Source organism: Gigantopelta aegis, chromosome 14 (genome assembly GCF_016097555.1).
Source record: "Gigantopelta aegis isolate Gae_Host chromosome 14, Gae_host_genome, whole genome shotgun sequence".
Lineage (NCBI taxonomy): Eukaryota > Metazoa > Mollusca > Gastropoda > Neomphalida > Peltospiridae > Gigantopelta > Gigantopelta aegis.
In genome coordinates this window covers 2138898-2166886 of record NC_054712.1, presented here as the reverse complement: position 1 = coordinate 2166886, position 27989 = coordinate 2138898, and the positions used below count along the sequence as shown (strand labels likewise).

The following is a 27989-nucleotide window of genomic DNA, read 5'->3' as shown; positions in this document are numbered from 1 at the left end:
AAAAGAAAAAAGATTAAAAAAAACCCGAACAAAAACCCCAAACAAACCCAAAACCCAGACGATCACGCACATTTTCTATCAATATTTACAGTGGCATCTCTATTATAACCGTATCCAAATATGTTGCAGGTTTGTACATTAAGTACAGTTAGTGTCCATCTTTACGGGCTGAAACTAGGGTCTGCGTCTGTAATGTAAATATTATTTATAAAATACGCCACTGGTAACGTAACACATTACCAAATCCTTACTGTACAGCCCAACCTTTCAGCATTATTTCCCTGACAAGAGTAGCTCAACTACTCGTATTGGTGCACAAAAGAACTGCACGAGAAAAATATAACACAGTATTATGGCCCTTACAAGTATAGTCCAACTAGGCCTACTCGTATTGTTGAACGAAACCACTACAGGAGAAAAAAAAATAGCAACACAGTATTGTCTCTTACAAGTATAGCCCCACTATAGGTATTAGGGAACAAAGTCATATCACTTAATAGCATCAAGCCATTAGGTAGGTCATTGGTGTTTTAGGCTGAACTTGGCAACTACAACACAAAAGATTTCAACGTATAAAGTTATACACTACTTCCCGGGCGGTTTTGCTTAGCACTTGAATGGCAAGCCTTATCTGAATGAGCATTCTTTAATTTTCGCTTTTTTGAAACGAGCTCTTTCTTTACTTTGCTCGAATCATACACCCTTGGTTGGTCTTCTGAAGGACGCTCTATTTGAGCAATGTCGATAACCTCCCTTTTTTTCATTTTCGTTTTGTAAGAGAAGATATATTCATCTCCAACCACGGATTCTAATAACAGCTGTTGTTTCCATGGTTCGTACATGGTAAAAGCCTCATAGTTCGTATTAAACAGTTTCTTGCCCAGTTTATTGAAGCCCAAAGCTTCAAATGTCTCACCTGATGATGACTCTCGGAGTTTCAAAACAATTGAGAAGCCATTTGGATGGCTTTGGGATAGTTCCTTACATTCTGTACAAATGTGTTTGCCATTTGGAAGTTCTTCCAAACAATCACCATATCCGTGTGTTTTGCAGAAAGGACGTCTGCGGCAGTCGTTTTGAACGCGGCAAATGACAGCTTGACATCGCACGACGTCGTCACTGTCGGTTTCAAGAACAGGCTTGCGAACGTCTTCTGTTACGGGTGAATCTGAAACGCTAATGTCCGTTTTTGATGACGTTTTCAAAGACACCTCACCGGTGAATTTTTCCACTTTTGCTTTGATTATTTTTATTATCTGACCGACTTCAAATTTATTAATATTTTTTTTAAAGACGGCCATTTTCAGTTGTTCGCTACTGCTGTCAGACAGGGTGATTTCCTGACACCTGAGGTGTTGTTTTGGTGTTAAAAATGGTAATTCTAGAGCTTTGACCCTAGCTATGAGATTCACATTCGAGTCATCTGTCATTTGCTTAATGACCGGAATAGTGTAATATTCTATTCCACTGTCATAATCATCTTCACAAGGGATTTCATTTAATACATACGAAGAGTTTGTTAAAACTACTTCAAAATCCACACCAGTGCCGTCTGTGGACTTATAACCTTCGGGGATTTCCTTTACACGCACATCGCTTATTGTGTAGGTATTCCCCACTATCAAAGATTCTGCTAATTGCATAGCTCTATAGAAAGCTGTAGCTTCAATTACGCCCCATCGTCTGTGTCTAAATTCAAGAAATCTATACAGCATCCCACCTTTACTTTCTAGCTCATCGTTCCGTAAAACCGTTCCGGAGATAATCTTATTGTCACCTAAACCAAGATCTGTAACAAAAAACAAAACATGTAAGTAATTACACAGAATGTTTTGGTACTCATTAATCTCGACTCTAAAAGTTTTAAAAGCAGGGCCGTATCTAGTCTAAACTGTGTGGATGGCAGTGCCATAAAAATACAAATACAAAATAAAAATTAAAAATAGAAAATATCGAGACATTGTAATTGAGGATCTTCTCCAAACAAGACACAAAATGACCCTGAACCTAACAATAGCTCTCAGTTTTTCGTATTTATCTGGAGGCGCAGCTGCCTGTTTTGTTCCACCTCCTTCCTACTCACTAGGTACGTCCTTGCTAACTTTTATTTATTATTTATTATAGTCGATCAAATACAAACATGCAGTTCGATCTCATACACACAAGCAGTTCGATCTGATACATACATGCAGTTCGATCTGATACACACAAGCAGTTCGATCTGATACATACAAGCAGTTCGATCTGATACACACACGCAGTTCGATCTGATAGATACAAGCAGTTCGATCTGATACACACATGCAGTTCGATCTGATACATACATGCAGTTCGATCTGATACACACAAGCAGTTCGATCTGATACACACATGCAGTTCGATCTGATACATACAATCAGTTCGATCCGATACACACATGCAGTTCGATCTGATACACACAAGCAGTTCGATCTGATACACACATGCAGTTCGATCTGATACATACATGCAGTTCGATCTGATACAAGCAGTTCGATCTGATACACACAAGCAGTTCGATCTGATACATACATGCAGTTCGATCTGATACACACATGCAGTTCGATCTGATACATACAAGCAGTTCGATCTGATACAAGCAGTTCGATCTGATACACACAAGCAGTTCCATCTGATACATACAAGCAGTTCGATCTGATACACACAAGCAGTTCGATCTGATACACACAAGCAGTTCCATCTGATACACACAAGCAGTTCGATCTGATACACACAAGCAGTTCGATCTGATACATACATGCAGTTCGATCTGATACACACAAGCAGTTCGATCTGATACACACAAGCAGTTCGATCTCATACATACATGCAGTTCCATCTGATACACACAAGCAGTTCCATCTGATACACACAAGCAGTTCGATCTGATACACACATGCAGTTCGATCTGATACACACAAGCAGTTTGATCTGATACATACATGCAGTTCGATCTGATACACACAAGCAGTTCGATCTGATACATACAAGCAGTTCGATCTGATACATACATGCAGTTCCATCTGATACACACAAGCAGTTCGATCTGATACATACAAGCAGTTCGATCTGATACATACATGCAGTTCGATCTGATACATACAAGAAGTTCGATCTGATACATACAAGCAGTTCGATCTGATACACACAAGCAGTTCGATCTGATACATACATGCAGTTCGATCTGATACATACATGCAGTTCGATCTGATACATACATGCAGTTCGATCTGATACATGCAGTTCCATCTGATACACACATGCAGTTCGATCTGATACAAGCAGTTCCATCTGATACATACATGCAGTTCGATCTGATACATACATGCAGTTCCATCTGATACACACATGCAGTTCCATCTGATACATACAAGCAGTTCCATCTGATACATGCAGTTCCATCTGATACACACATGCAGTTCGATCTGATACAAGCAGTTCCATCTGATACACACATGCAGTTCGATCTGATACAAGCAGTTCCATCTGATACATACATGCAGTTCGATCTGATACATACATGCAGTTCCATCTGATACACACATGCAGTTCCATCTGATACATACAAGCAGTTCCATCTGATACATGCAGTTCCATCTGATACACACATGCAGTTCCATCTGATACATACAAGCAGTTCCATCTGATACAAGCAGTTCCATCTGATACAAGCAGTTCCATCTGATACATACAAGCAGTTCCATCTGATACATGCAGTTCCATCTGATACACACATGCAGTTCCATCTGATACATACAAGCAGTTCGATCTGATACAAGCAGTTCCATCTGATACAAGCAGTTCCATCTGATACAAGCAGTTCCATCTGATACATACATGCAGTTCGATCTGATACATACAAGCAGTTCGATCTGATACAAGCAGTTCGATCTGATACAAGCAGTTCCATCTGATACAAGCAGTTCCATCTGATACAAGCAGTTCCATCTGATACACACATGCAGTTCGATCTGATACATACATGCAGTTCGATCTGATACAAGCAGTTCCATCTGATACAAGCAGTTCCATCTGATACATACATGCAGTTCGATCTGATACATACAAGCAGTTCGATCTGATACAAGCAGTTCGATCTGATACAAGCAGTTCCATCTGATACAAGCAGTTCCATCTGATACATACATGCAGTTCGATCTGATACAAGCAGTTCGATCTGATACATACATGCAGTTCGATCTGATACATACAAGCAGTTCGATCTGATACATACAAGCAGTTCCATCTGATACACACATGCAGTTCCATCTGATACACACATGCAGTTCCATCTGATACAAGCAGTTCCATCTGATACAAGCAGTTCCATCTGATACATACAAGCAGTTCCATCTGATACATGCAGTTCCATCTGATACACACATGCAGTTCCATCTGATACATACAAGCAGTTCGATCTGATACAAGCAGTTCCATCTGATACAAGCAGTTCCATCTGATACAAGCAGTTCCATCTGATACATACATGCAGTTCGATCTGATACATACAAGCAGTTCGATCTGATACAAGCAGTTCGATCTGATACAAGCAGTTCCATCTGATACAAGCAGTTCCATCTGATACAAGCAGTTCCATCTGATACACACATGCAGTTCGATCTGATACATACATGCAGTTCGATCTGATACAAGCAGTTCCATCTGATACAAGCAGTTCCATCTGATACATACATGCAGTTCGATCTGATACATACAAGCAGTTCGATCTGATACAAGCAGTTCGATCTGATACAAGCAGTTCCATCTGATACAAGCAGTTCCATCTGATACATACATGCAGTTCGATCTGATACAAGCAGTTCGATCTGATACATACATGCAGTTCGATCTGATACATACAAGCAGTTCGATCTGATACATACAAGCAGTTCCATCTGATACACACAAGCAGTTCGATCTGATACACACAAGCAGTTCGATCTGATACACACATGCAGTTCCATCTGATACATACAAGCAGTTCCATCTGATACATACAAGCAGTTCCATCTGATACATACAAGCAGTTCGATCTGATACACACAAGCAGTTCCATCTGATACATACAAGCAGTTCCATCTGATACATACAAGCAGTTCCATCTGATACATACAAGCAGTTCGATCTGATACACACAAGCAGTTCCATCTGATACATACAAGCAGTTCCATCTGATACATACAAGCAGTTCGATCTGATACAAGCAGTTCCATCTGATACACACATGCAGTTCGATCTGATACAAGCAGTTCCATCTGATACACACATGCAGTTCGATCTGATACAAGCAGTTCCATCTGATACAAGCAGTTCGATCTGATACATACATGCAGTTCGATCTGATACATACAAGCAGTTCGATCTGATACAAGCAGTTCCATCTGATACAAGCAGTTCCATCTGATACAAGCAGTTCCATCTGATACATACATGCAGTTCGATCTGATACATACATGCAGTTCGATCTGATACATACAAGCAGTTCGATCTGATACATACATGCAGTTCGATCTGATACATACAAGCAGTTCGATCTGATACATACATGCAGTTCGATCTGATACACACATGCAGTTCGATCTGATACATACATGCAGTTCGATCTGATACATACATGCAGTTCGATCTGATACATACATGCAGTTCGATCTGATACATACATGCAGTTCGATCTGATACATACAAGCAGTTCGATCTGATACAAGCAGTTCCATCTGATACAAGCAGTTCCATCTGATACAAGCAGTTCCATCTGATACACACATGCAGTTCGATCTGATACATACAAGCAGTTCCATCTGATACACACAAGCAGTTCGATCTGATACAAGCAGTTCCATCTGATACATACAAGCAGTTCGATCTGATACAAGCAGTTCCATCTGATACATACAAGCAGTTCGATCTGATACAAGCAGTTCCATCTGATACATACAAGCAGTTCGATCTGATACACACAAGCAGTTCCATCTGATACAAGCAGTTCGATCTAATACATACATGCAGTTCGATCTGATACACACATGCAGTTCGATCTGATACACACAAGCAGTTCCATCTGATACATACATGCAGTTCGATCTGATACACACAAGCAGTTCGATCTGATACACACAAGCAGTTCGATCTAATACATACAAGCAGTTCCATCTGATACAAGCAGTTCGATCTGATACATACAAGCAGTTCGATCTGATACATACAAGCAGTTCGATCTAATACATACAAGCAGTTCGATCTGATACATGCAGTTCGATCTGATACAAGCAGTTCCATCTGATACAAGCAGTTCGATCTAATACACACAAGCAGTTCGATCTGATACAAGCAGTTCCATCTGATACACACAAGCAGTTCCATCTGATACAAGCAGTTCCATCTGATACACACAAGCAGTTCGATCTGATACATACATGCAGTTCGATCTGATACAAGCAGTTCGATCTGATACATACAAGCAGTTCGATCTGATACACACATGCAGTTCGATCTGATACACACAAGCAGTTCGATCTGACACACACATGCAGTTCGATCTGATACATACATGCAGTTCGATCTGATACACACAAGCAGTTCGATCTGACACACACATGCAGTTCGATCTGATACACACAAGCAGTTCGATCTGACACACACATGCAGTTCGATCTGATACACACATGCAGTTCGATCTGATACACACAAGCAGTTCGATCTGATACATACATGCAGTTCGATCTGATACACACAAGCAGTTCGATCTGATACACACAAGCAGTTCGATCTGATACACACAAGCAGTTCGATCTGATACATACAAGCAGTTCCGTCTGATACATACATGCAGTTCCATCTGATACATACAAGCAGTTCGATCTGATACATACAAGCAGTTCGATCTGATACACACAAGCAGTTCGATCTGATACATACATGCGGTTCGATCTGATACATACATGCAGTTCCATCTGATACATACAAGCAGTTCGATCTGATACACACAAGCAGTTCGATCTGATACACACAAGCAGTTCGATCTGATACACACAAGCAGTTCGATCTGATACATACATGCAGTTCCATCTGATACATACAAGCAGTTCGATCTGATACATACAAGCAGTTCGATCTGATACATACAAGCAGTTCGATCTGATACACACAAGCAGTTCGATCTGATACATACAAGCAGTTCCGTCTGATACATACATGCAGTTCCATCTGATACATACAAGCAGTTCGATCTGATACATACAAGCAGTTCGATCTGATACATACAAGCAGTTCGATCTGATACACACAAGCAGTTCGATCTGATACATACAAGCAGTTCCGTCTGATACATACATGCAGTTCCATCTGATACATACAAGCAGTTCGATCTGATACATACAAGCAGTTCGATCTGATACACACAAGCAGTTCGATCTGATACATACATGCGGTTCGATCTGATACATACATGCAGTTCCATCTGATACATACAAGCAGTTCGATCTGATACACACAAGCAGTTCGATCTGATACACACAAGCAGTTCGATCTGATACATACAAGCAGTTCGATCTGATACATACATGCAGTTCCATCTGATACATACAAGCAGTTCGATCTGATACATACAAGCAGTTCGATCTGATACATACAAGCAGTTCGATCTGATACACACAAGCAGTTCGATCTGATACATACAAGCAGTTCCATCTGATACACACAAGCAGTTCCATCTGATACACACAAGCAGTTCGATCTGATACACACAAGCAGTTCGATCTGATACACACAAGCAGTTCGATCTGATACATACATGCAGTTCGATCTAATACACACAAGCAGTTCGATCTGATACATACAAGCAGAGCAGTTCGATCTGATACATACATATATATGTGTGTGTGTGTAATTTTAAGTATTCCTTTTTGTTATTTCAGGGTCTTCGTTTGTGCATGTATTTGTCTATTCTTATGCTTTGAACGAGGGATCTTCATATCCCACCCGATTGATGATCCAGAATAAATCCTAAACCCCTGCCGAGTTGTTCGTGTTTTCCTGTATACAACCATTCGGTAACATACATACAAGCAGTTCGATCTGATATGACGTGTACTTTAGATTACTCCTTTAGAATAACAGTAACCGATCTTTTGTGTACATTTAGGACATATATATCTTTATATTGTGTTACCTTCATAATAATTTACATATAGGAGGGGTTTTGTTTGGAAAGGGGTGTGTTTTTCTTCGTTTTGTGTGGATTTGTTTTTGTGGTTTGTTTTTGTGTGTGTTTGTTTGGTGTGTTTTTCGAAGGTTTTGGTGGGTTTTTTTTTTTTTTTTTTCTAAATATACGTTCCGCGTTTTACTAAATAAATAAGAATATGGCAATAAAATATTTCAAAAGGATGGAACTTGGTGATAGTGTCATGGATTGTAGTATCAATATGAATGGAATGATGTGGAACGTGTCGCCAATCTAAGGAATGGCGTTATATAAAATGTCCCTCGCGTACTTGTTAGCATTGTGGTATGAACAGCGTCTACCATTAAGTCTTGCAAAGAATTTAACGACGACCACCTGATAGTGGACCATAGAAGGCTTCAAGCAATGGCGATTTTTTTCTAATATTACATACTTTCAATTCTGCCTTGTGCTGAGATATGGAAATGTATACGGATTTTGTTTTGTTCATATTTAATACAGGTAATAGTTTTTGATCAAACAATGTGCTGGAGTGTGATATTTTAAAAGAAACGCCAATTTCAGTAACATAAGTCAAAATGCTTACCAAAAGCTTCGTCTATCTCCGTATTCTGTATTGTATCTACCAGTGTTTTATTCCCACATGACTCGAGGGACGACACAAAGGCGCTATACACGAACACACGGTCAAATGGCACATGCTCGATACCGCGCTCGAACATCTGTTGACAATTAAAACAATAGAAGAATGTATTTAATTGTCAATTTCAATCAATAAAGTGTGTGTATGTGTGTATGTAGGTGTGTTGTGTTGTGTTGTGTTGTGTTGTGTTGTTGTTTTTGACTATTACTGGGCCCATGCTTATAAAACTTAAAGTCTAGACTTTAATAAAGTCCAGACTTTAACGTAATGCTATTTGAATGGCGTTGCCATGACGTTAAAGTCTGGACTTTATCAAAGTCTAGACTTTAAGGTTTATAAGCACGGGGCCTGGTATCATTTTTATCTGTACAAATCTGAGTTCATACTAGGGCAAGTCAAAACGTTCATAAAACACAATACCATAGCTTGGTACGGCATCATATGTTTGAGTTTTTCTGAAAGTGTTCTTTCATACGACTGTTCTATCAATAATAATAATAATAAAAATTCATAAAGACCATCCAATGCAGTCGATCCCGTGACCATTGACACCCAATGGGGGCGCTTCACCACTGCACTACATTCCACTCAATCTCCCACCCACTGTTAGTGAAGGCAGAACGGGGTATTGATTATTCTTAGACATAAACAAACCCCAAACATTCTACAAACAAACAAAACACTAAACGAAAACAAAGAGAAACCAAAGCTAAAACAAACAACAAAAATAACCTGATAAACAATGTGCTGGGATGATATTAATGAAACATTCGTATTCTCATAACGTATGTTTAAGATGAACAGTATGATGAATATTTGTCCATACCAGTTCAAGAAGAATTCGAGCTCTCTTACGACGTCCTTTCTTTCTGTTTACTGCTTTCATCTCTATAAATGTTATTGCTTCTCTTTCAAACATGTATGGCGTTATTAGTCTTGGCTCGATTGTTTTCAAGATGGACACGTAGCGTTTTCTTAAACGTTGCATCTTTAACACTTCCTGACGTCTAGTGCGTGCTGAAAAATGTAATAGTAAAATAAACAAGGATACATGAAGATAAACGTGTGCTAAAGACATCATGTTCGGGAGTGTTCTGGCATGTTCTGGCATGTTCGGGGGGTGTTCTGGCATGTTCGGGGGGGGGGGGGGGGTCTGGCATGTTCGGGAGTGTTCTGGCATGTTCGGGAGTGTTCAGACATGTTTGGGCATGTTCGAGGGATGTTCTGGCATGTTCGGGAGTGTTCAGACATGTTCAGGAGTGTTCAGACATGTTTGGGCATGTTCGGGAGTGTTCAGGCATGTTCGGGAGTGTTCAGGCATGTTCGGGGGTGTTCTGTCATGTTCGGGAGTGTTCTGGCATGTTCGGGGGTGTTCAGACATGTTTTCGGGAGTGTTCATGCATGTTCGGGAGTGTTCTGGCATGTTCGGGAGTGTTCTGGCATGTTCGGGGGTGTTCATGCATGTTCGGGAGTGTTCGTGCATGTTCGGGAGTGTGCTGGCATGTTCGGGAGAGTCCAGGCATGTTCAGATATGTTCAGGCATGTCCGGGAGTGTTCAGGCATATTCGGGGGGTGTTCTGGCATGTTCGGGGGGTGTTCTGGCATGTTCGGGAGTGTTCAGGCATGTTCGTGAGTGTTCATGTGTGCTTTTTGTAAAAAGATTCCTAACGTATATATGATACTCCTATGCATGTCCAGTAATTTAACGCATAACACTTTCAATTTAGGGTTCGTTATGTTTATTTTAAGTCAATTTCGTTGCAAACTACGTTATAGTTATTTAATATGTGTGAACACTTTTTTTCCACATTTTCAAAAGTTAATTCACAGACACCTGGCCTGGTGCTTATAAACATTTTAGAGTCTAGACTCGAGACTCTAATAGAGTCCGAGACGTGAACGTCATGACAACGCCATACAAATAAGCACGGGTCCTGGTTTACAAGATCTCACACTCCCAGGGAAGACTTCAGTCCTTGGCTTTTGAAAAACAAAGGCGAGTGAAAAATCGCATATCTCAAAACGATTAGGCGAGTGAAAAATCGCACTCATCAAAATGCTAAGGCGAGTGAAAACCAAGCATTATTAATTTATGAAGTAATTGGTACATGTAAATGCAGAGACATCTGTTGCAAAAATGAACCAATAAACGAATAATGTTTTCTTCTAATTTTATGTTGTTTGGTACATTAGTGTAGTTGACTTATTTTCCCTTTCAGGAATGGAGTTATAATTTATTTAAACGTTTCAGGAGTAGTACTGTAGAAATATAACTATGACATGTATATACTTATGCAGAAAATTTTATTTTTTAATTACAATATGTACTATTCAGATAATTTGATGCACACAATTATATATGCCTTATATACCTTTATACCTTTTCAGTGTTAGATGGTTTGATGAATGTGTAGCTAAACATATATAGGAATCAACTTGTCTTGAATTTCATTATTATCTACAACGAACATGATTAGGATAGTTGGGATGGGAAAAACCCACTAGTTTCAAGGGTGGTTTATGAACTACGACCCAAGCATCTCAGGTATGCACTACCGACTCATATTATTAAAACTTTCTTTTTTTTCTTTTTTTTTTAAAAAATATTTCGTGAAACGTAGGCCTACAATTACTTCAATTGATAGTGTTGGTTGGGACATTGACATTCACGTGGCATTTTTAATCCAACAATCCATTTGATCATTTTTAATCAAACACGTCATTTGACCTACCGCTACAGGTTACGAACGGCTCTGACAGCGTTAGATCATTGATCTAGAACGGCCCCAGTGTTGTTGATGAAACAAATATACAAACTCCGACAAAATCTGTCATTACAAAGGATTTTATTTCAAACGTTGGATGCCATAATAAAGATAATAAAAAACCCACATAATTTTAGACACCATCATCAATGTGTAATAAGTTGTCAAGTAGACCAGCGTGTGCGTGCAGAATTCAAAGAGTAAAAATAATGTGACCCCGATAGTTCTGATTGGTCAACAGTACTTCGCATCAAATCATGTTCCAGTCACATGGTCTGTGACTTTCTAACAAACAAAACAAAAATTAAATAGTCGGCAATGATTATTGATTACTGTTACTATAGTGTGTACATATATAACATATGCACATTCATTAACCTCTGGCTGAAATACAAATATTTAAATGAAGTTATATTCGATTTGTTTTTTTTTTTTAATAAAACAAGAAAAATAATAGACGTAAAACAAATACCTAGGCTTATTTCTACATCTCTATTATCATTTCTTTTCCTTCCTTTTTATTATTCCGTCTAAATTTCATTTCTTTTTTTCTTTTTTTGAAACAGAAAGTATAAAATTACACGATTGCCATTTTCGGGACCTCACGTAATCGTTGTAGGCTAACAGTTATGAACTAATCGAGACAATTTTACCGACTTCCCTGATTTCCGTATCTGGTTCATTTGTGTAGGCAACATAAGCCACTATTTAATTCAACCCCTTCTCTTTTTGTCATAACTATATGAACAGTATAAATGAGTTATCCTTATTAGACGTTGTGATCTATTATCTTACAAAAGTTGACTGTTTCTAATTAATAATAAATTAAATAGGCAAAGAAGTTTTGATCGGATTGGTACGGTTTCCGATTTGTATAGCAAAGATAAGTACCAGTCATATATTAAAATTTTGCATCGACGCTACCGTTCTTGTACCTTTTTTTTTTCTGGTATTATTAAGCGGATCTTTCTATCAGCTACATAAGGTAAATAGTGGCAATCAATATACAACATTATTTTACGTGCGCTGTTTGTTAAGTGTAACGTGCGTTATTTTTCACACTCGCCAGATTGAAATTACGTGCGCTGTACGAGCGCGATCGCACCCGCGCACCTTAAAAAGCAAGGTCTGCTCATCGGAAGAGTATTCAATGGTGTACAAAAAATCAAAACAAAAACAAAAAACAACACAAATTTGATCATAATATTGACATGTACTAAAACGTGTGCTAAAGACATCATGTTCGGGAGTGTTCTGGCATGTTCTGGGGTGTTCTGGCATGTTCGGGGGGTGTTCTGGCATGTTCGGGGGGGGGGGGGGGGGCTAACAGTTATGAACTAATCTAGACAATTTTACCGACTTCCCTGATTTCCGTAACTGGTTCATTTGTGTAGGCAACATAAGCCACTATTTAATTCAACCCCTTCTCTTTTTGTCATAACTATATGAACAGTATAAATGAGTTATCCTTATCAGACGTTGTGATCTATTACCTTACAAAAGTTGACTGTTTCTAATTAATAATAAATTAAATAGGCAAAGAAGTTTTGATCGGATTGGTACGTTTTCCGATTTGTATAGCAAAGATAAGTACCAGTCATATATTAAAATTGTGCATGGACGCTACCGTTCTTGTACCTTTTTTTCCCCTGGTATTATTAAACGGATCTTTCTATCAGCTACACACGGTAAATAGTGGCAATCAATATACAAAATTATTTTACGTGCGCTGTTTGTTAAGTGTAACGTGCGTTATTTTTCACACTCGCCAGATTGAAATTACGTGCGCTGTACAAGCGCGATCGCACCCGCGCACCTTAAAAAGCAAGGTCTGCTCATCGGAAGAGTATTGAATGGTGTACAACAAAAAACAAAAAAAAACCCTGATAATTTGATCATAATATTGACATGTACTAAAGTTTGATGAAAAAAGAGCTTGAAAGGTAGACACTTTGTCTACGTACAATTACCGTGTCTTAGACACAGATGTACATTGAAATATCCAGCGTGGTTCGTACGACATTAACACTGTCTGGAATGTGTGGGGAGAGCAACTCTAGTGGGTGGGCCATATTTCACCTTTATGTACGTAGATAATAGGACATAGCTCGAGTGCCCTCTAACGCTCGTCTGTTTATATGGTATAAGATTAGTCCGGAGGGACGTAGTAAGTGGGGTTCTTACTACGTCCGGATCTTGTTACATACCCTATATATAGCCTGTATTCAAAACTTGTGGCACCACGTTTCAACCGTGTCTCAACCGAAATAGTGCAACAAATGAACACACAAACCAAAAATTTATAACCTACCGTACTCATAAAATCCCGATTGAAGTACTTGCATCATTATTAACAAAATAAATCTTCAACGACAACCTTAAAAAATATCCCCGCCATTTTAAATTTGCTACGTAGAGGGAAGCAACTCGCCGTGCACGTTAAGAAAAGTATTGACCTAACGTGCCCCGTGCACTAGGTATACTATCTAAATAGACCAGCGGTAGAGGACATTCCATTTTCTGCTTTGCCTTGATATCGGATCTACATTCCAATTAACAGTTAATGTGTTATTTATTTTAGTTATATTCTATTCCCTGCATTAAAACTTAAAGGACTCGTATTTTGCTATTTTCACGTGTATTTGTGAAAAAAAACCAAAAACCCAACAAACCCCCCCCCCCCCCAAAACCCAACAAGAACAACAAATTAATCAAATCCACACAGATTTTCATGATTATTAACTTAAAGGCATACTGTCAGAGATTTAAGAACCTTATTTCTCTAAAAATGGATACTGAATGAAAATTACATTAATATTTGGAAACCAAATCTAGCTATCGCATCGCCTTAACTGAACCACGATGGAGTAAAAGCCATGTCAACACTGCTAGCAATATTAGTTTTGAATTATAGACCATTGCCATAATTCAATTATTTTTAAGAAATATCATTAATAAGTGGAGTATGGTGGCTACGTAGATGGTTGAATAAAGTACATTTAGGGACAAATCAAATTTATATATTTTCAGGTAATACTTTGTTAGCTATTTAATAGGTCAGTGGTCTGTGACAATATGCCTTTAAATCATAAAATGTGTATGTGTTTCCACTCGGTGTAAATACTGGTTGTCCCAAGAAGCCTTGGTATACATACGTTCTATGTATATTAAACGTACATAGACAATATTCATCGCATAATATCCGTCCGAAGCCTATCAGAAAATAACTGAACTTAAAATTAAAATTACATTAAAACGATTGCATGCATACACTTTTCAGATAGTATCTACTGTTACGCTATCCCCCAACTTCATTTCAACACTATACAACAATAATCGGTATGAGAGCAAAGTACATGATATAATATATACTGATAAATAAATATTCACAATTTTACTCACCCATTATATGCCGTGCATCCATTGCGACAAACCTTCGACGTGTTCACAGTGAGAGCGTTGTTAAATAATGTTCTTCCTTTGTTCACAGCGAGCGATAATTGAACGTAAAACGGTCTGCAGTCTATTTTTAATGTGCAACAATCTTTAATGGCAAACGTCTGGTTAATTTGCCCCACGTGATGTGTAATTATAATGTTAGGGATTCCCTATTTTTGTAACTATTTTTAGAGATTAGTGCTAGGCTCAGTATTCAAAACAGATTACAATACATAGTATGTCACGTGCACAAGTCTATTTATATAACTGGGAATTTCTTAATGCGTACCTATTTTAGGAATCGATTGCGCGCTGTCGTTCCCACCCGCCTGCTACCGATTTGATCGGTCTGCTGGTGCTCCCTTGCACCTGCCAGTGCAGGCGGTCCCTCCTCTCCCTTGCACCTGCCAGTGCAGGCGGTCCCTCCTCTCCCCTCCCCCCACCTTTCCTGTCATGGACGGAGGCGTGCGCTACAACAGCTTGTTCTGAATGTGCACGTAAAACCCTATGACATGACATGCCATGCCATGCTGTCGTTTTATTCATACAAACTGGTTGTGGTTTAGGCCTCTCGTCAGCCCGTGTACTCTGACAGTAAGAAAGCTGTTGTCCGTCCCATCCTCAAACAAAAATGTTTAGGGGTTTTTTTAAAATAAATTGAGTTTTGTTTGACGTTAGCTCGAGCCACTTCTAGCCCTCAGCATATTGACATTGACACCTACATATAGATATCAAGAACGGGAGAGCTCAATCTGATTAAAATTAGCTCTACTGGTCTCACCAGTAGATCTAACAGCAATGCGTGGACTTCCATGTCCAGGGGACATTAATCTATAAATAACAATTTAAATATCGACCAATCACACTTCGCCTTTTATAGCGTTATTCGGGATCATACAAATTCTAAAAATATCGGGCGTGACTATTTATGTAATAGGCGAACTTGTTGGTCTATTTCAACACTGAAAAAACAGGGTTAAAAGTGCAGTAATAAACTTTGGATTGTATACCAGTATAAACCGATTGTATGGCGATACCATCACGGTTGGGGGTTTTTTCGTCTTGAAACGAATTTTACATAGAATTTTATATTGAAATTAGTTACCGGCATACTTCGTAATTCACCCGAATCATTTCGTATACCCTCGGCATAATCCCGAATGTTTTCAAATTATTTTCAAATCACTGGCATGATTTTGCAAGTAAGGTTTTGATTGGTCGAATGAAAGATCAACTGGACATGAGCTCCAACGGGCTGCTGTTAGATCCATATGTAATAGTGGAGCTAATTTTAATTAGATTGCAATCGTACCTTCCTATTTCAGAATTAATATTTTATAAAGTGTTAGTAGAACTTTCAAAGTTTAGTTTGTATACTAACAACACATTAATCATAATTTTAAATAAAATATACTTAAGTAGACAATGAAAGTTTTCACTTCTTAATTTGACGTGCTAAAATTGACAAATTCAAATAAATATTCTTTCGTTTGGAAAGGGTACAGTTGGGGGGTGGGGGGGGGGGGGTATTTAACGACATCAAAGTTGGAGCATATTGATTTAATAATCATCCGACGCCATACAACCGTAAATACAATGTGTTGAGTGCGTCGTTAAATAAAACAATATCCTATCCTTCCTTCCATCTGCTGTTGGATGTCTAACATTTTTCCTCTACCCCTAAAGCGTTACGTAATTAGTAACACCCCCTTACATATAACGCGTATGCCAACAGCTGGCCACTGTCAAAATGTCAAGGCAAATCACCCACCCACCGACCCCTGGAAAGGCGTTGTACCATACCTCTATGGATATAAATATGTTTTGGAGATATAAGACGACCTCTCGAGTCTCAATCAAGACAGTTAAATTTGTTCAGAAATTGCGAAATCTCACGTGATCTCTTGTTTGGGAATTCCACACTTGTCATAAGCCAATGAAAGAAAGAAGTGTTTTATTTAACGACGCACTCAACACATTTTATTTACGGTTATATAGCGTCAGACATATGGTTAAGGACCACACAGATTTTTTTACAGGAAACCCGCTGTCGCCACATAGGCTACTCTTTTACGACAGGCAGGAAGGGATCTTTTATTTGCGCTTCCCACAGGCAGGATAGCACAAACCATGGCCTTTGTTGAACCAGTTATGGATCACTGGTCGGTGCAAGTGGTTTACACCTAACCATTGAGCCTTGCGGGGCACTCACTCAGGGTTTGGAGTCGGTATCTGGATTAAAAATTCCATGCCTCGACTGGGATCCGAACCCAGTACCTACCAGCCTGTAGACCGATGGCCTGCCACGACGCCGGTCTGATAAGCCAATGAAAACCGAGATCGGTAGGAGCCCGTCAAAAGTGTCCCACTTTCAAAATACTGGCTTAGTTTTTGACCTGGATAAGCCAGCGTAGTGAAACCAAAGCCGAGTGCGGCGTCATATATGCACCAAACGTAATTGGATTTTCTGTTCTATATGCTTAAATAATAAAAATATTCCGGATACTGCCGCTTTAATTTTCGCTGTTTTTGAAACGAGCTCTTTCTTTACTTTGCTCGAATCATACACCCTTGGTTGATCTTCTGAAGGACGCTCTATTTGAGCAATGTCAATAACCTCCCTTTTTTATTTTATTTTTGTAAGAGAAGATATATTCATCTCCAACCACGGATTCTAATAACAGCTGTTGTTTCCATGGTTCGCACATGGTAAAAGCCTCATAGTTCGTATTAAACAGTTTCTTGCCCAGTTTATTGAAGCCCACAGCTTCAAATGTCTCACCTGATGATGACTCTCGGAGTTTCAAAACAATTGAGAAGCCATTTGGACATAGTTCCTTACATTCTGTACAAATATATTTGCCATTTGGAAGTTCGTCCAAACAATCACAATATCCGTGTGTTTTGCAGAAAGGACGTCTGCGGCAGTCGTTTTGAACGCTGCAAATGACAGCTTGATATCGCACGACGTCATCGCTATCGGTCTCAAGAACAGGGATGCGAACGTCTTCTGACACAGGTGAATTTAAAACGCTAATGTCCGTTTTTGATGACGTGTTCAAAGACACCTCACCATGGAATTTTTCCATTTTCGCTTTGTAGATTTTTATTTTCTGACCGACTTTAAATTTATTAATATTATTTTTAAAGACGGTCATTTTCAGTTGTTCGCTATTGCTGTCAGACAGGTAGATTTCCTGACAAATGAGGTCTTGTTCTGGCGTACAAAATGGTGATTCTAGAGCTTTGACCCTAGCTATGATATTCACAATCGAGCGATCTGTCATTTGTTTAATTTCCGGAATAGTGGCATAGTCTATTACATGGTCATAATTATCTTCAGATAGGTTTTCATTTGATATTATATACGAAGATTTTGTTAATACTACTTCAAAATCCACACCAATGCTGTCTATGGACTTATAGTCTTCCGGGATTTCCTTTACAAAGACATCTGTTATTGTGTAGGTCTTCCCCACTATCAAAGATTCTGCTAATTCCATAGCTTCCAAATCGAAAGCTGTAACTTCAATTACACCACAGCGTCTGTGTCCAAATTCAAGAAATCTATACATCACTTCACGTTTACTTTCTAGTTCTTTGTTCTGTAAAACCCTTCCGGTGATAATCTTATGTTCACCTAAACCAAGATCTGTAACAAAAGAAAAAGCATGTAAGTAATTACACAGAATGTTTTGATACTCATTAATCTCGAATCTAAAGTTTTAAAAGCAGGGCTGTATCTAGCCTAAACTGTGTGGATGGCAGTGCCATAAAATTACAAACACAAAATAAAAATTAAAAATATAAAATATCGAGGATCTTCTCCAAGCAGACACAAAATGGCACCCTGAACCTAACAATAGCTCAGGTTTTCGTATTTATCTGGAGGCGCAACTGCCTGTTTTGTTCCACCTCCTTCCTACTCACTAGGTACGTGCTTGCTATCTTTTATTTATTATCATTTATTATAGTCGATCAAATACATGTAACCGGGTGTTTTAAACTACACACATACTATTTTAAAACACTGTTCACATAGTTTTATTCTGTCAGGTTATACTTGCGCAGGCTTTCTTGGTTTTCTTGCTTTCTCTGGTTTTCTGGGCTTGGGTTGTGCTCACTGACAACTCAGTTCTTGCAAACCCAGTGTTATTGTTTCTGTGATCTCCTGGTCAGAAGCTTTATGACATTCAAGGAGAACAGACTACTTTTATGAGAAGACAAGCTTTTATTCACAGCAACTGCACAACTAACATTCACAGAGAATTGTAAAGGTAAATACATATTGTACATGATTTACACCTTAGCTACCTATTTTAATTACTTATTTTAATCAAGAAATGAGATTACGAGATTTAGTGATTAATAATATAGTAATAGTATTGTAGTTATGTTAAATATAATAATAACATTGTGACTTAGCTTGATTAGCTTTTTATTAAATGGTTACGTTATATTTATAGAATAGCTAGTAGAATAGGTTAAAGTCTATATCTTTTTTTTTATCATAAATGATTCTAATATTTAATTTACAGTATTTAATAAAGTAACATAATAACTACGTTATTATGAGATTTAAAAAAAAAAAAAAATATTGTCCCTAGAAACATAAGCAAGGTCAGGGTTGGGGCCTTGAATCATTACTGTACATGGTATTATTGTATATACATAAACCATACATAATTAAAGCTATACACTCGTATATTAAGCACTTATTAAACAATATGTGTATACATATGCATGTGCATGTGCGTGTGTGTGTGTGTGTGAGAGAGAGAGAGAGAGAGAGAGAGAGAGGGGGGGGGGGGGGGCAGACAGACAGACAGACAGACAGACACGGACGTGTGGAGTAACAGGGATGAAGCCGAAGATAGACGAAAGGGAACACAAACTGCGCGAGCCGTATGCACACATACATAGTATTCAATATTAAGATGAAACAGATAGGCTTAACATGATATTGTAAAACAGGATATTAGCAATGCAAAAGCCTTACATAACTGAAGAGGAAATATTCTGGAGACTAGGAAGAAGAGTACTAGAAATAGAAACAAAGAGTGAGAGAAGAAGAAGAAGAAGAAGAAGAAAAAGAAAAAAAAAAAACTAAAAAGATAAATAAGATCAATGCGATCTTTAAAAAAAGAAATTATAGAAAGTCGAGATACGTTTTCCGAACTGGCGATATTTTGCATAAAAGTATGTTTATTAGCTTATTCGTATATTTTGCTATTAATAAGTTTATACATGAATTTATACAATTTGTTTGAGGAACTGCTGCCAAGGTTCCCACTGATCATCAAAGTCTTTATACAGGCAATTTTTATAAAATATATTTTTTTCAATCCGTTTTTATTTAATCTGATCTTTTGTATTATTATTATGAGATATTTGTTTAATTAGTATGTGTACACGTATGGATTTATGTGTACTTAATGGACTTTATTTTGTTATTAGGTGCCACAATCATGTAGGTGACAACCAGCATTCTGCTTCTGTAAAGACCCGACCCACAGTCGGTAGGTAAACTATTTGTAGACAGGCTATGGTTTACTTAGCTTTGTACTTATGAAATATGTTATGTGATTTTTATAGTATTGATCAAGAATAGAACATTCAATATATTAAAGATTGTGCTATATGCATAATCAGTGATTTGTAATCAGTGAGTTGTAAGTTATATTATGATTTCTTAAATTCAATGATATATTGCATTTAATGTATGGATATGTGGTTAGATAAGATATTCTCTATTTATGCTTAAAAGGTCAGTGTGATAACACAGGCTAGTATATAGGTTATTTCTGAATGTTAAGTGTGTAATTAATGTTAAGACTTATTATAACTAAGATTTATATATATATATATATATATATATATATATATATATATATATATATATATACGTGTGTGTGTGTGTGATTTTAAGTATTCCTTTTTGTTATTTCAGGGTCTTTGTTTGTGCATGTATTTGTCTATTCTTATGCTTTGAACCAGGGATCTTCATATCTCACCCGACTGATGATCCAGAATAAATCCTAAACCCCTGCCGAGTTGTTCGTGTTTTCCTGTATACAACCATTCGGTAACATACATACAAGCAGTTCGATCTGATATGACGTGTACTTTAGATTACTCCTTTAGAATAACAGTAGCCGATCTTTTGTGTACATTTAGGACATATATATCTTTATATTGTGTTACCTTCATAATAATTTACATATAGGAGGGGTTTTGTTTGGAAAGGGGTGTGTTTTTCTTCGTTTTGTGTGGATTTTTTTTTGTGGTTTGTTTTTGTGTGTGTTTGTTTGGTGTGTTTTTCGAAGGTTTTGGTGGGGGTTTTTTTTTTTTTTTTTTTTTCTAAATATACATTCCGCGTTTTACTAAATAAATAAGAATATGACAATAAAATATTTCAAAAGGATGGAACTTGGTGATAGTGTCATGGGTTGTAGTATCAATATGAATGAAATGATGTGGAATGTGTAGCCGATCTAAGGAATGGCGTTATATAAAATGGCCCTCGAGTACTTGTTAGCATTGTGGTATGAACAGCGTCTACCATTATTCCTACACCAAGTCTTGCAAAGAATTTAACGACCAGCACCTGATAGTGGACCATGGAAGGCTTCAGGCAATGGAGATTTTTTCTAATATTACAAACTTTCAATTCCGCCTTGTGCTGAGATACGATTTTGATATGGAAATGTATACGATTTTTTGTTGTTGTTTGTTTCGTTGAGATTTAATACAGCTAGTAGGTTTTGATCAAACAATGTGCTGGAGTGTGATATTTTAAAAGAAACGCCAATTTCAGTAACATAAGTCAAAATGCTTACCAAAATCTTCGTCTATGTACGTATGCTGTATTGTATCTACCAGTGTGTTATACCCACATGACTTGAGGGACGACAGAAAGGCGCCATACACGAACACACGGTCAAATGGCACATGCTCGACACCTCGCTCGAAAATCTGTTGACATTTAAAACAATAGAAGAATGTATTTAATAGTCAATTTCAATCAATAAAGTGTGTGTGTGTGTGTGTGTGTGTGTGTGTGTGTGTGTGTGTTTTACTATTACAGGTATCATTTTTATCTGAACAAATTTGAGTTCATACAAGGGCAAGTTAAAACGTTCGTAAAACACAATACCATAACTTGGTACGCCATCATATGTTTGAGTTTTTCTGAAAGCTTGTTCTTTCATACAACTGTACTATCAATAATAATAATACAAATTTCAAAAAGTCTATCGAATGCAGTCGATCCCGTGACCACTGACACCCCATGGGAGCGCTTCACCACTGCACTACATTCCACTCAATCTCCCACCCACTGTTAGTAAAGGCTGCACAGGGTATTGGTTATTCTTAGACGTAAACAAACCCCAAACATGCAACAAACAAATCACTAAACGAAAACAAAGGGAAAACAAACAAAAACAACAACAACCTGATAAACAATGTGCTAGGCTGATATTAACGAAACAGTCGTATTCTCGTAATCTATGTTTAAGATGAATAGTTTGATTAATACTCTTCTCACACACCTGTTGGTGAGAACACCATGCGTTATTTATGATAACACATACCTTGTTTACAGACGTACGTGTGTTATCAATTTCAAGACATAAGCCTGGCTGCTCCTGGGTGATGATCAGGTCACCAATACCATATATCCAGTGAAAAACAACACGATGGAAATCGATTACACTGTGACATATAGTTAACCTGACAATCATATGTCTGTGCCGCGTAGGTCAGCTACAAGTGCAAAGGATTGTAAATATGTTTTAGTCGAAAGAGATGTTAAAATTTGCTTACAACCTGGTTTTTGAGGATATGTAAGAAATGGAATAATACATTCTTGTCCGTTAGATACCATTTATCTCACAACTCGTTGTTTGAAAATGTATCAAACTCCCTTTCGCTCGTTAGATACACTTTAAAACAACTCGCTGTCAGATAAATGGTATTTAGCGGACACTCGTGTACTATTCTCTATGTACGTACCATATTAAGAAGAACCCGAGCTCTCTCATTACGTTCTTCCTTTTCGTTTATTTCTTTCATCTCTTTAAATGTTATTCCACCCATTTCAAACATGTATGGCGTTATTTCTTTTGGCTCGATTTCTTTCAAGATGGACACGTAGCGTTTTCTTAAACGTTCTATGTTTAACACTTCTCGACGTCTAGTGCGTGCTGAAAAATATGAAATAGAAAAATAAACAAGTATACATGCAGATAAACGTGTGTTAAAGGCATCATGTTCGGGAGTGTCCAGGCATGTTCGGGAGTGTTCAGGCATGTTTGGGAGTGTTCTGGCATGTTCGAGGTTGTTCAGACATGTTTGGGCATGTTCGGGAGTGTTCTGGCATGTTTGGGAGTGTTCAGGCATGTTCGGGAGTGTTCAGGAGTGCTTTTTTAACGCATATATGATACTCCTATGCATGTCCAGTACTTTAACGCATAACGCTTTCAATTTAGGGTTATTTATGTTTATTTTAAGTCAATTTCGTTGCAAACTACGTTACAGTTATTTAATATGTGTGAATACTTTTTTCCACATTTTCAAAAGTTAATTCACAGACATCTGGCCTGTTGCTTATAAAAAAAATGGAGTTTAGACTCGAGACTAATAGAGTCCGAGACGTGAACGCCATGGCAACGCCATGGCAACGCCATACAACATGTATGTGTGTGACGTCATTAGAGATTGAGTCTGGACTCTAAAAGCTTTATAAGCACGGGTCCTGGTTAAAAAGATCTCACACTCCCAGGGAAGAGTATTGAATGGTGTACAAAATAAAAAACCGTGACAATTTGATCGTAATGTTGACATGAAAGTTTGATGAAAAAAGAGCTTGAAAGGTAGACACTTGTCTACGTACAATTACCGTGTTTTAGACACAGATGTACATTGAAATATCCAGCGTGGTTCGTACGACATTAACACTATCTGGAATATGTGGGGAGAGCAACGCTAGTGGGTGGGCCATATTTCACCTTTATGCATGTAGGCGATAGGACATAGCTCGAGTGCCCTCTAACGCTCGTCTGTTTATATGGTATAAGATTAGTCTGGAGGGACGTAGTAAGTGGGGTTCTTACTACGTCCGGATCTTGTTACGCACCCTATATATAGATAGATAGATATCTATCTATCTATCTATCTATCTATCTATCTATCTATATATATCTATCTATAGCCTGTATTCAAAACTTGTGGCACCATGTTTCAACCGTTTCTCAACCGAAATAGTGCAACAAATGAACACACAAACCAAAATTGTTTAACTTACCGTACTCACAAAATCCCGATTGAAGTACTTGCATCATTATTAACAAAATAAATCTACAACGACAACCTTAAAAAATATCCCCGCCATTTTAAATTTGCTACGTAGAGAGAAGCAACTCGCCGTGCACGTTAAGAAAAGTATTGACCTAACGTGCCCCGTGCCCTAGGTAGGCCTATACTATCTAAATAGACCAACGGTAGAGGACATTCCATTTTCTGCTTTGCTTTGATATCAGATCTACATTCCAATTAACAGTTACATGTGTTATTTATTTTAGTTATATTCTATTCCCTGCATTTAAACTTAAAGGACTCATATTTTGCTATTTTCACGTGTATTTGTGGGGGAAAAAAACAGAACAAAAACAAAAAAATAATAATAATAATAAAAAACACCTACAAATTAATCAAATCCACACAGATTTTCATGATTATTAACTTAAAGGCATACTGTCAGAGATTTAAAAATCTTATTTCTCTAAAAATGGATACTGAATGAAAATTACATTAATATTTGGAAACCAAATCTAGCTATCGCATCACCTTAACTGAACCACGATGGAGTGAAAGGTATGTCAATACTTGGCAATATTAGTTTTTGAATTATAGACCATTGCCATAGTTCAATTATTTTTACGAAATACCATTAATAAGTGGAGTATGGTGGCTACGTAGATGGTTGAATAAAGTACATTTAGGGACAAATCAAATTTATATATTTTCAGGTAATACTTTGTTAGGCTATTTAATAGGTCAGTGGTATGTGACAATATGCCTTTAAATCATAAAATGTGTACTGCGTTGCCACTCAGTGTAAATACTGGTTGTCACAAGAAGCCTTGGTATACATACGTTCTATGTATATTAAAAGTACATAGACAATATTCATCGCATAATATCCATCCGAAGCCTATCAGAAAATAACTTTTAAAATTAAAATGAAATTAAAATGATTGCATGCATACACTTCTCATATAGTATCTACTGTTACGCTATCCCCTAACTTCATTTCAACACTATACAACAATAATCGGTATGAGAGCAAAGTACATGATATAATATATACTGATAAATAAATATTCACAATTTTACTCACCCATTATATGCCGTGTATCCATTGCGACAAACCTTCCACGTGTTCACAGCGAGAGCATCGTTATATAATTTCCTTCCTTTGTTCACAGCGAGCGAAAATTTAAAGTATTACCCCAGCGGTCACTCATAGCAGGGAAAATATTTTCCATATTTTCTCAGTGAGAAATATTCTGCATTGGTCTAACGAACAATACTATTGGACAATTTGACGCTTACAAACCGATGACGTTGTCGGTACTAAATATGACGTCATCACGATTTGGTAAACACACAAAATGACGTCATGTACTTTAAAGAATTTGGGTTTATGGCTCTCTCTTTTTGGTGTTAAATTTATAACAAAATGTCATTTTAATGCAGTTCATTATAGATTCTGTAGCAGAATAAAAAGAACTTTTGTTTTTGAAAAGTATCTATGAACGTGATTAAATTACAGGATAGTGCGTAAAGTGTTTTACATCGTTTCTATACAGGTTTGCCTTCGTGCATGTGCGTCAAAAATAAAGGCTTTTAGAGAAAAAATAGCTGAGGTAATAAATAGAATAACAAACTCGGTACCAGTTATTATCAAATTTATGTCCCTCGTGAAATAATTTTCATTTGTCACTCGCTAAAACTAGTGACAACTGAAAACTATTTCACTCGGGACATAAATTTTATAACTGGTAACTCGTTTATTATCCTCTATGTAAAACGGTCTGCAGTCTATTTTGAATTATCATTTAATTTAATGTGCAGCAACCTTTAATGACAAACGTCTGGTTAAATAGCCCCACGTGATGTGTAATTATAAAGTTAGGGATTCCCTACTTTTGTAACTATTTTTAAAGCTTAGTGCTAGGCTCAGTCTTCAAAACAGATTACAATACAATGGGAATGGGAACTCGTTTAACGTGCCCATATCCACAAAGGTTCAGGCACGCCCACCTCGGACTTAGCCTCTGACTTCGCCAGTGACTAATTCCGAAGCAGGAGGGGGGGGGGGGGGGGGGATTGAGTTTGAAGTGGGCAGAATTTGGAAGAAAGCCATGTACTGAAGTCCAGCGAGTAGACACCAAGTGGTAGCCATGCTGTCATTGGCTGAAGTTCAATTCCTTGGTAAAACCTGTCAAAAACCTAAGTCTACAGAGAATAACTGCATCCAAAACATGTCTGGACTCTAAAGTTAAGCCAAAAAGTGGTTAAGACTGCTCGGCTGAAAAGGTTTTAAGGTGATTTTGAGCAATTGATCGGGCGCCAAAGTAAAATGCGTCGGACTATTTATAAAAAAATAAACATAAGAATTTTGAACTCGGTCGCAAAATATTTAAAGTCCAACTAGCTCAAAAAAGGAGGTTGTTACCTGTCCTAGCAAAGATTGGCGCCTATGGTGTTCCGATGAAGTCGCTGGTGTCTAGCTGCGGGAGGTACTGCCGGTAGGCGGAGGCTGCTAAACTCTTGGTGATGGAACGGTAATCTTTCCCCATGATGGTTTTCAGGACGCGATGTAGTGTCGGGTTGTCCATCTCCGGGAGTAGCAGCCCTTGGTGGTATCTTCCGGTCCGGCGGATGGTAACGCAAACTGCGTTTTGTCCCTCCTGCAGCCTGACTCGATGGACCGCGAAGTCCCCTTCATCACGGCTGGCTGGCAACGGTTGGTATGCCTGATGTTTGGGGGTGCTGATGAGCTGTCGTACGTCCTCAAGGTTGTTCTTGACCAGTTGGTGGTAACGCTGTTGGAGTCGTCCGGCCTGCAGTGACCACTGCTCCACTGGTTCTAAGTTGGGTTTCGGCGGTTGTGACGGGCGAGATGGCTTGACCGGAGTGTCACTCGGGAGGAGTGGTCGCCTTTCTCTTGACAACTGCCGTCTTCCGGGCCTGCGTCTCAACGGGTGTCGCCTGTATAATCGGCGACACAGCCGGAAACGCTGAAGTAGGGGCCGGTGCAGGTGGTCGGTTGTACGGCGAGTCACAGATGGCTGTGTCAAACGCGTTCAACACCTCCTGTTCCGTCGTTGAAGAAGCCGCAACAGTTGAGGCCGAAGCCACTTCCATCTTCGTCTTCTTGCTCGGGTGAGCGGCGTTGGGCGGTCTAACAGAAGGAGCCGCTGCCGGTGGTTTAGCCGCCGGGTTTGCCCCCCCCCCCCCCCCCCTGCGCCGCTGGCGCACGTCTCCTCTTCCTCCACCTTCCCTTCTTCGTAATCCTATCTCCGTACACCAAGGTCACGGTTGCCCCAATCGGAACACCTCGTCACATTCCGCTACGCTAGATGTAGGCTCGGACACAAGTTGTAGGAATACAGCAAATTTTCATGTATTTGGTGACGCGGTTAGGGCGAAGTTCGTAACATAATGTAGTTCGATCAAATATGGCGGCTCCCTGTGAGACGTTCAACGATGATTTGAACTTTTCTAAACTAAAATTAAGTATTAATTTTAATCCTATGCAGGGTTCACATGCATCCTGGAAAGTGCTTACGGAGTCCTGCGATCTCGTTACCCGCATACTAAGGACCATAACATCCCCGCTCATAAATGTGGTATATGGATGGCACATTCAAATCGG

The 27989-nt window shown here is 38.4% G+C and overlaps 2 protein-coding genes across 3 annotated transcripts; both read right to left on the bottom strand.

Moving 5' to 3' along the window:
* On the bottom strand, positions 1-27989 carry LOC121387979. Of its 2 annotated transcripts, none has more exons than XM_041519165.1 (4): positions 26787-27989; positions 9667-9857; positions 8784-8919; positions 1-1789 (listed from the first exon to the last, which is right to left on the bottom strand). In XM_041519165.1, exons 2-4 carry the CDS (start codon positions 9826-9828, stop codon positions 579-581), a joined length of 1509 nt encoding a protein of 502 aa, XP_041375099.1. In that variant the 5' UTR covers positions 9829-9857; positions 26787-27989; the 3' UTR covers positions 1-578. The 2 variants fall into 2 exon arrangements, with proteins under 2 accessions (XP_041375099.1, XP_041375098.1); XM_041519164.1 differs by lacking the exon at positions 26787-27989 and adding an exon at positions 15008-15461.
* Positions 17540-25805, bottom strand: LOC121387980. Its single transcript, XM_041519166.1, has 4 exons — positions 25446-25805; positions 23060-23250; positions 21883-22018; positions 17540-18695 (listed from the first exon to the last, which is right to left on the bottom strand). Exons 1-4 carry the CDS (start codon positions 25465-25467, stop codon positions 17653-17655), a joined length of 1392 nt encoding a protein of 463 aa, XP_041375100.1. The 5' UTR covers positions 25468-25805; the 3' UTR covers positions 17540-17652.